Source organism: Pan troglodytes, chromosome 8 (assembly GCF_028858775.2).
Source record: "Pan troglodytes isolate AG18354 chromosome 8, NHGRI_mPanTro3-v2.0_pri, whole genome shotgun sequence".
Taxonomy (NCBI): domain Eukaryota; kingdom Metazoa; phylum Chordata; class Mammalia; order Primates; family Hominidae; genus Pan; species Pan troglodytes.
The window spans coordinates 20,592,619-20,603,397 of NC_072406.2; the positions used below are offsets into that span (position 1 = coordinate 20,592,619).

Here is a 10,779-nt window from a genome sequence, read left to right on the forward strand (position 1 = left end):
AAAAAAAAAAAACAAAAACAAAAACAAAAAAACCCTTTTCAAAAAATTAGCCAGGCATAGTGGTGCACCTGTAGTCCCAGCTACTCAACAGGTTGAGGTGGGAGGTTTGCCTGAGCCCAGAAGTTCGACGTTGCAGTGCGCTATCATTGCGCCACTACATTCCAGCCTGGGTGACAGAGGGAGACCCTGTTTCAAAAAATAAAGTAGAGACCGGGCACGGTGGCTCACGCCTGTAATCCCAGCACTTTAGGAGGCCGAGGAGGGCAGATCACTTGAGGTCAGGAGTTCGAATCCAGCCTGGCCAACATGGGGAAACCCTGTCTGTACTGAAAATACAAAAATTAGCCGGGCGTGGTGGCAGGTGCCTGTAATCCCAGCTACTCGGGAGGCTTAGGCAGGAGAATTGCTTGCACCTGGGAGGCAGAGGTTGTAGTGAGCTGAGATCATGCCACTGCACTCCAGCCTGGGCGACAGAGCAAGACTGTCTCAAAATAAAATAGGATAAGATAAAACAGGGTGATAAAATAGTAACTTCATCTCACCCTTAGGGCTTATCTCTAAAATTATTATTTTTGGGCCACAAGTAACTTGCTCCTTCACCTCCACTGCTGGTAGCGCTTTGTACAACACTCCCGTCTCCTACCCCAGCTCCATAGGGAGTCCCACGAACCATGCAGAAGTCTCAGTTAACAGCGGCAAACGTCTGCAGCCATGCATGAGCGGGGAATCCGTGCGGAAGTTGATCGTGCTGGAGGAGCAGTTGCTTTTACTGTGCCTTTCTGACCAGCAGTTTCTGAGAGCCAGACACTACCATGACGCCCAGGGAGTGAGCTGCTTAAACTGTGGCTTTGCAAAATAAAGCTTTTGGAGAAAATTGTTGAGATCAAGTTAATTTACTTTTAAATATTCTTCCCAGTTAAGACTGTAGTGCTTCTTCCAAGTTTCTCATCTCTGTTGTATGATGCAGTGAAAAGGATGAGGACTTCAAAGTTAGACAGTCCTGGAGACACATCTGCCCCATGACCTTGTCCATACACTGAAATCTCCCTAGGGCTCAAGCAGCCCACCTCTAAAGCGGGGATGATAATACCCTCCCTGCAGGGTGGATACAAGTTTCTCCTTCCTAGTAGAAGCTGTTATCACTGACCAGTGTTCTGCCCATGAACCTCAGGTGCTAGGAATCTATAACATTAGTCACGGAGGTCCTTGAACTACCTTCCGCCTGATCAAAATGTCAAGCTGTGCTGACTCATTTAAACATGATGCTTCGTTTCTGTTGTCTTGAATTATGTCAACTCAATATGGCAGCACAGATTCACTGTGGCCTATCAGAAGGTCTGATTGGCGGGATTTGAGCTAATTAAATGGCAAAACCAATCGTCTTTAATAAAAGCAATTTTCTTCGAACAGAATATTTCAAACTACCATATTTGTGTAGAGGAAGAAAGAGGATATCATAATGATTGTTTAAGGTTTTTTTTTGTTTTGTTTTGTTTTGAGACAGAGTTTCACTCTTTTTGCCTAGGCTGGAGTGCAATGGCTCGATCTCGGCTCACTGCAAACTCTGCCTCCCGGGGTTCAAGCAATTCTCCTGCCTCAGCCTCCGGAGTAGCTGGGATTACTGGTGCCCGCCACCACACCCAGCTAATTTTTTGTATTTTTAGTAGAGGCGGGGTTTCACTATGCTGGCCAGGCTGGTCTCAAATGCCTGACCTCATGATCCACCCACCTCAGCCTCCCAAAGTGCTGGGATTACAGGCGTGAGCCACCGCACCTGGCCTGTTCTGTGTTTTTACAATGCCCTGTAGTGTCTGGCTCCAAGAACAATCAACAAACCATGTGTTTGTGGACTGCAGAGCATGAACCTGGAGGTGTGAACTGAACATTTCTGGCCGGAGTGACTGCTTTAGCCACTGCACAAGCTTCCTGTAACTCCTCTGCAAACTTTTAGTAACACTGCCACCAACAACTTTCCTAAAATGAGGGTCAAGTCACATTTATTCTCAGAAACCTTTAATAGCTGCTCAACAGAATAAAGGCCCATTCTTGAGTGTTTCAGGGTCTCTGTGATCTCTACTTTTAGCTCTTTTTCTCTGCATTCTTCGAGAACCTGTCCTCTGGTCGCATTTATTTTCTAAAGAAATCATAAACTCTTCTACCTCCACTCCTTCCTCATTCTGTACACTCAGAATAAAATCTCTTCCTCCTTAGCCTTTTGTCTTTCCCCGCTGTCCTCTGACCTTAAAGACAGTTCAGAGGCCACCTCCTCCATTCAGCCTTGCTGTTTGCCTGGGGGGCACTAATCATTTTCATCTTCATTCTCACAGCATTTTACTTGAGCCATTATTGCACCATGTACTTCATTCTATCTTACATTCGTGATTATGTCTGCCCCTTGCACTAAAGTATTACTTTCTTGAAGTTACTGACCATGACTTATGTTTATAGTTAACACCAAACATTGCCAAATTTAGTGATTGCACATAGATTTTTTTTTCCTTCACCAAGTATTTGTTGAATGGTTAAATGGGAAAGAGCGGGAGAGGGAGAGTGGGGATGGGGGAGCGGGAGGGGAGGGGAAGCAAGGAAGGATTAGCTAAAATAATTAGGTTCAATAACAAAGGAGTACTTTCTTGGGAGTAGCTTGATTCTTCATTGCTTTTGGAATTGAATCATATTAATCTGTATGTCAACAATAATAGTGTGTCTCCTTTGTTTTCCTGCATTGTATATGGCTCCTTAAAAAATATATCTCCAGGCTGGGTGAGGCGGCTCACACCTTTAATCCCAGGACTTTGAGAGGCTGAGATGGGTGGATCACTTGAGTTCAGGAGTTTGACACTAGCCTGGGAAACAAAGTGAGACCCCCCATCTCTACAAAAAATACAAAACATTAGCTAGACATGGTGGCACATGGATGTTGCCCCAGCTACTCAGGAGGCTGAGCTGGGAGGATGATTTGAGCCTTGGAGGTCAAGGCTGCAGTGAGCCATGATTGCAACATTGCACTCCAGCCTGGGTGACAGAGGGAGATCCTGTCTCAAAAAACACCCAACTCTATTTTTCTGTCTACACACATATTCACACACACACGTGTATGTATGTTTCTTATATTTGTGGGTGCATATTTGTGTGTATTTCTTATTCCTTAAGTCTTTCTTATTCATTTTTTATCTCTAGCATCTAGTCTAGTGCATACATTTTTAGCTACAAAATAAATATCCACTATATTTGTAAAATAACGTAGGGTTCTGAAGAAGGCTCCGTGACAAAGGGACAATGGAGTATGAACCACTGGGTCCCCAAGACCTGGAGGAGTACCAAGCATGTAGGAGAAGCACAATAAATATTTGTTCTGATTAAATTAAAGATGTTCAGGAATGACATAGTGCTCAAAATCATCTTCCTTTTAATGATTTTGTTTACGTTTTCTTTGTATATTTTCCAGTTGAAAATGACCCACATTTCATCATTTATCTACCAAAAAGCCAAAAGAACATTTGTTTCAATATTGACTCAGAACCTGGAAAAATCCTCAACCTGGTTTCTGACCCAGAATCAGGTAAAATAAAAATAAATTATATTTGCACTAGACAATTAGGTCATTGTCATGCTTTCCTGTCACTGCCTGGGATTTCTTTCTTTCTCAGCTTAATATAAGTTCTATATATTTCAGTGATATTAGTGAGAAATTAAATTATAAATATATTCTTAACTATTTTGAACCATTATAGTTCAAAATATATACTCTGTCTCTGAGTATGAACTAGCAGATCTTGTTGTGATATAATTAATTTAAATATGAGCCAGGAACGGTGGCTTACACCTGCAATCCCAGCACTTTGGGAGGACAAGGTGGGCGGATCATCTGAGGTCAAGAGTTTGAGACCAGCCTGGTCAAAATGACGAAACCCCACCCCCCACTACTAAAAATACAAAAACAATTAGCCAGGCGTGGTGGTGCACACCTGTAATCCCAGCTACTCAGGAGGCTGAGGCAGGAGAATTGCTTGAACCCGGGAGGTGGAGGTTGCAGTGAGCCAAGATCACACCATTGCACTCCAGCCTGAGTGACACAGTAAGACTCCGTCTCAAAAACAACAACAACAAAAAATTTAAATACTATATGATAGTCAATTATTAAATTTTATAAACTGACAAATTTTATAACTGATATAAAATTATTAAATTTTATTAAAATTTATAACTGTTATATTAACATGTTATAAAATGAGAATCACAAAGAAAATGTTAATGTAAATCTTGAAGCAAAATTATAATAATTTTCCAATATTGCCAAGTTTTTATAAATTTGAATTATAGTACCCACACATGCAAAATAAATGGCACAGAAGAGAAAACATCATTTTTTTCTTTCCTGTAGGAATTGTAGTCAACGGTCAGCTTGTTGGTGCCAAGAAGCCCAACAATGGAAAACTAAGCACCTATTTTGGAAAACTGGGATTTTATTTCCAAAGTGAAGACATAAAAATAGAAATCAGCACTGAGACCATCACCCTGAGCCATGGTTCTAGCACATTCGCCTTGTCCTGGTCCGACACGGCTCAAGTCACGAATCAGAGGCAAGTATGATTCCATCTGAACTTGGGCCTGTCCGTGACACACGACTGCATAAATAAATCCAGGCATCAGTGACATCAACATTTAAAAAAATCATCATTTTAAATATAAGGAAGTTGAGGTTCAGAAAAATTGTTCTCATTCCCTACTCTGTTCCTGGCAGTGGGCACTGTGTGTTTTTGGTCACCGTTGGGTCCCAGGACCTAGTCTAGTGCCTGGCATCAGTAAACACTCACTGTGTATGTGCTAATCAGTGAACAAATCCACCAGCTGAAATCCATACCGACTCTATCGCAGAGTGAGCTCCAAACGCCATGATTGTGTCCTCTGCGTAGAAGCTTCCCAATGAGTATCTGTTAATCCATCATTTATCTATAAACTGTTGCAAGCGCTTAGATAACTAGCGGAATTGTCTGGGAGGAGTGAAGAGTTCATATTAGGGGTGAGAAGAATGACTTTCTCAAAAGGTCTCTTCTGGAATGGTTTAATTCCTCTTGGACTTTCACACCAGGGTGCAGATCTCAGTGAAGAAAGAAAAAGTGGTAACTATCACCCTGGATAAAGAGATGTCCTTTTCTGTTTTACTTCATCGTGTTTGGAAGAAGCATCCCGTCAATGTTGACTTTCTGGGAATCTACATACCCCCTACAAACAGGTTCTCACCTAAAGCCCACGGACTAATAGGTAAAGTGTCTATTGACCATCTGACAAGGGTGGGGCCACTCTAATTCTTTAGCAGCTTTGGTTGACAGTGGTTACAAGTTGAGGACATGGCAGGTGTGGACTCATGAGCACAGAAGACTAACATAGCAGCGTGGGGTCACTCGGGAATGTGACAGCCAGGACCTTTTGCCATTCCAGACAAGGTTGTCCAGGGCCAGGATTTCAGCATCACAAACTGGGCAAGTTAAGAGAAGGGACAGATACATTTTAAGTTTTATGTTAAAGATTTTTTTCTAACTGAAGCAAGATGAACCCATTTAGGAGGTCTGTGATAACAAGCAGAACACTCTGGACAAATGTCCCTAGTATTTTAAGAAGGGCTCAAATATAAAGCCTGTGACATCACAAACAAACCTTCTTCCTGTGATCTGAGCTATACTCTCAGGTGCTCACCTCATTCTCCTGCCATCAGGGTGCTCGATTTACTTACAATCCACTAGACCAACCTCATGTATAAAATGACCATGAGCTCCAGGCATGGTGGCTCGTGCCTGTAATCCCAGCACTTTAGGAGGCCTGGGCAGGTGGATTTGCTTGTGGAGTTCAAGAGCAGCCTGGGCACCCCATCTCTACCAAAAAATTAGAAAATAAAAATAATTAGCAGGGTATGGTGGAGCCTGCCTGGAGTCCCAGCTACTCAGGAAGCTGAGGTGGGATCTCTTGAGCCCAGGAATTGGAGGCTGCAGTGAGCTGTGACTGTGCCACTGTGCTCCAGCCTGGGTGACAGAGGGAGACTCCATCTCTTAAATTAATTAATTCATTAATTTATGAGATGGAGTTTCTCTCTTGTTGCCCAGGCTGGAGCGCAGTGGCGCAATCTCGGCTCACCGCAACCACTGCCTCCCCGGTTCATGCGATTCTCTTCCCTCAGCCTCCCGAGTAGCTGGGATTACAGGCATGCACCACCACGCCCAGCTAATTTTGTATTTTTAGTAGAGATCGGGTTTCTCCATGTTGGTCAGGCTGGTCTCAAACTCCCAACCTCAGGTGATCTGCCCACCTTGGCCTCCCAAAGTGCTGGGATTACAGGTGTGAGCCACCACACCCGGCCCCATCTCTTAAATTAAAAAAAAAAAAAAAAAAAAAAGGCTGTGAGTAGTGGCTCATACCTGTAATCCCAGCACTTTGGGAGGCTGAGGTGGGTGGATCGCTTGAGTCCAGGAGTTCAAGATCAACCTGTGCAACACGGTGAAACCCTGTCTCTACAAAAAATTATCCAGGCGTAGTGGCTCGCGCCTGTGGTCCCAGCTACTTGGGAGGCTGAGGTGGGAAGAACACTTGAGCCCAGGAGGTGGAGGTTGCAGTGAGCCGAGATAGCACCACTGCACTCCAGCCTGGGCAACAGAGGGAGATCCTGCCTCAAATTAAAAAAATAAAAATAAAAAAAAGATGGTGAGCAGCACAAATGTGCTCCCAGGAAGGACCCTCCCTCCCATCACCACTCCTTTTTCCTCTCAGCTTGTCTTTCCACCCTAGAAATCCTGGAGGGAGGACCGAAAGGTAGCATGGAGTCAATAACGAGCCTGTCTTTTTATTTAACTATGATTACATGTCAATCAATGTCTGATTCTGTTTTGCTAGGCCAGTTCATGCAGGAGCCAAAGATACACATCTTCAATGAGAGACCAGGAAAGGACCCTGAGAAGCCAGAGGCCAGCATGGAAGTGAAGGGGCAGAAGCTGATCATCACCAGGTAGGCCTCGGGCGTAAGGACAGTGACGAAAAGGCCTTGTGTTAGAATTAGACCCACACAGCAAAATAGAGGAGCAAAGAAGAAGTGTCGTAGGCACTACCTACATCACACTAAGCAGTTCATTAGGAATAGACGCACACAGCATTCACATAAGGACACTTCTGATATCCCACGTTAAATGCAAATAATGACTGGGTATCTAGGGTCGTGCAATGCCAAGATTAACTAACCTGTTGTTCTCATCTTCATAATTTAGAAGCCCTCACTAGAGCTTCACAAGTTGGATAACCGGACACGTTGATCAAAGGAGAGAATCATAAAACACCTATTACCATAGTGCTGCAGAATGAATGTAGATTTTTACATCAGGCTAGAGTTTTCCTTTTGCACATGGATCTCTGACTGCTTTTTTTGTAGCTTTTCTTACACAAACCACCCCCATATGCTTCATCTGAAGTGAGAACTTAGACGATCATAACGCATTCTGAGTGTAAAAGTCTTACAAATCTTGATATTTTTTCCCAGTCCTTTACAGTTGTCTCACCCATGCCAAATTTGGTACCGTTTTAAAGCAGCTTACCCCTTTTTAGAGTTTTTACAAAGCAGCCAACTTTGCTTTATTAGAAAGGATTCTTCACGCCCACAAATGTCATTGGCTTTGACATACTTAATTAAACCATAACATTGTAACATAAAATTGTAGTCGGAAGTATTGCCACGAAAGTAGATTTGTGAACTGAAACAATGGATTCTTAGTGGATATACCATTCAATTAGTATCAGTTTATGGGAGGAACGAGGTACTGATGGGAATCAGTGAGCATGTGTCACAGAAGCAATGGTGAGCACAAATTATTAATGTTAATAGTAAGTTATCTGAAGTTGGTAGAAGGGCATTTACTGCCAGGCATGGTGGCTCATGCCTGTAATCCCAATGCTTTGAGAGGCCAATGTGGGAGGATCACCTGAGACCAGGAGTTCAAGACCAGCCTGGGCAACATAGTAAGACTCCATCTCTACAAAAATAAAAATAAATATAAAAATAATTAGCCAGATGTAGTAGATTCTGCCTATAGCCCCAGCTACTCAGGAGGCTGAGGTGGGAGGATCCGTTGAACCCAGGAGTTCGAGGCTGAAGTGACTTATGATTGTGCCTCTGCACTCCAGCCTGGGTAACAGAGTGAGACCTGTCTCATAAATAAATACATAATATATAAATAGGCCAGGCGCAGTGGCTCACCCCTGTAATCCCAGCACTTTGCAAGGCCTGGGTGGGTGGATAACCTGAGGTCAGGAGTTCAAGACCAACTTGCCAACATGTTGAAACCCCCCCCATCTCTACTAAAAATACAAAAATTAGCCGGGTGTGGTGGCGGGCGCCTGTACTCCCAGCTACTCGGGAGGCTGAGGTAGGAGAATCACTTGAACCCGGGAGGCAGAGGTTGCAGTGAGCAGAGATAGCACCACTGCACTCCAGCCTGACTCCATCTCATAAAATATGTATATATATTTATATATACATATATAAATAAATATATGTATACATATATATATATATATATATATATTTACTATAATGACAAAAAGTAAATGCTGGGCCTCGATTTGGTCCACTGCAAGCACCTCATGGTTCATAACTGAAACTGAGCTGTCCCGTGGGCTGGGCACAGTGATACTTTTAAGGCTCATTCACGCAGTGTGTCAGATCCTTAACAAATTGTTGGCTACTTTGCCCTTCAAGTGGAGGACATGAATCTGCTCAGAAACAGCAGGTATCACTCTTAAACACAGAGAAAGTGCAGTTAAGAGGTGCCGCCAATGCATTCTTTTTTTTTTTTTTTTTTTTTTTTTTCAGTGACAGAGTCTTGCTCTGTCGCCCAGGCTGGAGTGCAGTGACGTATCTTGGGCTCACTGCAACCTCCACCTCCTGGGTTCAAGCAATTCTCTTGCCTCAGCCTCCCAAGTAGCTGGGACTACAGGCGTACACCACCATGCCCAGGTAATTTTTCTTTTAATTTTTAGTAGAGACAGGGTTTCACCATGTTGGCCAGGCTGGTCTTGAACTCCTGGCCTCAAGTGGTCCGCCCACCTCAGCCTCCCAAAGCGCTGAGATTACAGGCGTGAGCCACCATGCCTGGCTGCTGACTCATTCTTTAAGTGACCTGTGAGGTCAGCCTCAACACTGTGGAGTCTTGTTCCTGCCTTCTTTCCATTGGCTACTGTTTCCCTTGCTGGAAAAGCCCATATAGGTCAACTCTAAGGGTTCTTTGAGTTCTCCAAGGACGCTTCGCTGATTCTCTGTGCTTCCAACACCAAGCCCCAGACTTGGTGTTTCTTTTTCACATGACTTGAGGAGCAGCGATAGGTGGGGGGCGGCAGATGTGGTGACAGAAGGAACACGAAGAACAGCAAGGAAAAGAGGGGGTCTTGTGTCTAGAGGTGCCCGGCCACCCGTCCCTCAGTCTCCCCCTAACCACATGCCTTGCTTCCTTGCAGGGGCTTACAGAAAGACTACAGAACGGATCTAGTGTTTGGAACGGACGTTACCTGCTGGTTTGTGCACAACAGTGGAAAAGGATTCATCGACGGGCATTACAAGGATTACTTCGTGCCTCAGCTCTACAGCTTTCTCAAACGGCCTTAAAGGTTTATAGTTTGGGAAATTATATATATTAATATACATCTTTCCCCTGTCACTTTTGCAGATATTCTTCGGTTTGAATAATTAAAATGAACCAGATATCAGGGTGGTTAATTAAAATGAACCAGATATCAGGGTGGTTTATAAAGCCTGTAAACACACCTAAGAAAATAAACATTTTACAAATGAGCTTTTAGGATTTTGTTGCATTTTTAGATGCCGAAGTGTGTGGATCAAGGTGTTGCCAAGACAAGCCAGCGTCTGGACAGAGCCTTAAATTTGGTGTTTACTGTGATCATTTATTAATATCTTTTCTTTCTTTTTTTTGAGACAGGGTCTCGCTCTGTTGCCCAGGTTGGAGTGCAGTGGCGTGATCATGGCTCACTGCAGCCTCAAGCTGGGCACAAGCAATCCACCCACTTCAACCTCCCTAGCAGCTGGGACTACAGTCACATGTCACTATGCCTGGCTAATTTTTGTTTTTTGCAGAGATGAGGTCTCACTATGGTGCCCAGGCTGGTCTCAAACTCCTGGGCTCAAGTGATTCTCCCGCCTCAGCCATCCAAAGTGCTGGGATTACAGGTGTGAGCCACCATGCCCAGCTGATCATTTCACTGCTGTTGAGTCTCAGGTCCTCAACCTTGCAGATCGCGTCCATTTTTACACTGCTAGTTACATGGGAAGTACGATTATGAGAGGGTTATATGGTGAGCATAGAACAAGAATGGGGGTTACTTGATCTTAGGTGCTTCGTAGAGATTTATACTAAAGCCCTGTTACCCTCTGTAGAGATTTATACTAAAGCCCTGTTACCCTCTGTAGAGATTTATACTAAAGCAAGGATAGCCTTGCTATGGTGCCTGTGACAGCCCAGTATTTTTAGCCAAGTTTCTCTTCATAGTGTTGGTCCCTGGGTCCCTTTTGAGTTTATGAGGCCTGGATTAGCCATAGTTCTCCAGGAAAACAGAACCCATAGGAGATTTACAATAAGGATTGGCTCATGTGATTATGGAGGCTTGTAAATCCAAAATCTGCAGAGTAGGCTGATGGTACAGGAGAACTAGGGAGGAGCCAGTGTTCCAGCTCAAAAGCCATCAGGCAGGAAGAGCTGATGCTGCAGATGAAGTTCGAAGGCCGTACAC

The 10,779-nt window shown here is 43.9% G+C and overlaps 1 protein-coding gene across 1 annotated transcript in view; it reads left to right on the top strand.

Moving 5' to 3' along the window:
• The window catches only part of ITIH2 (inter-alpha-trypsin inhibitor heavy chain 2), a 50,256-nt gene extending 40,430 nt beyond the window's left edge, over positions 1-9,826 (top strand). Inside the window, exons 17-21 of the mRNA XM_016962618.2 lie at positions 3,449-3,562; positions 4,385-4,583; positions 5,093-5,265; positions 6,886-6,997; positions 9,493-9,826. Coding sequence (XP_016818107.2) covers positions 3,449-3,562; positions 4,385-4,583; positions 5,093-5,265; positions 6,886-6,997; positions 9,493-9,640 — 746 coding nt within the window. The 3' untranslated portion in view covers positions 9,641-9,826. The remainder of the gene's footprint in view (positions 1-3,448; positions 3,563-4,384; positions 4,584-5,092; positions 5,266-6,885; positions 6,998-9,492) is intronic.
• Positions 9,827-10,779: the final 953 nt, after the last annotated feature.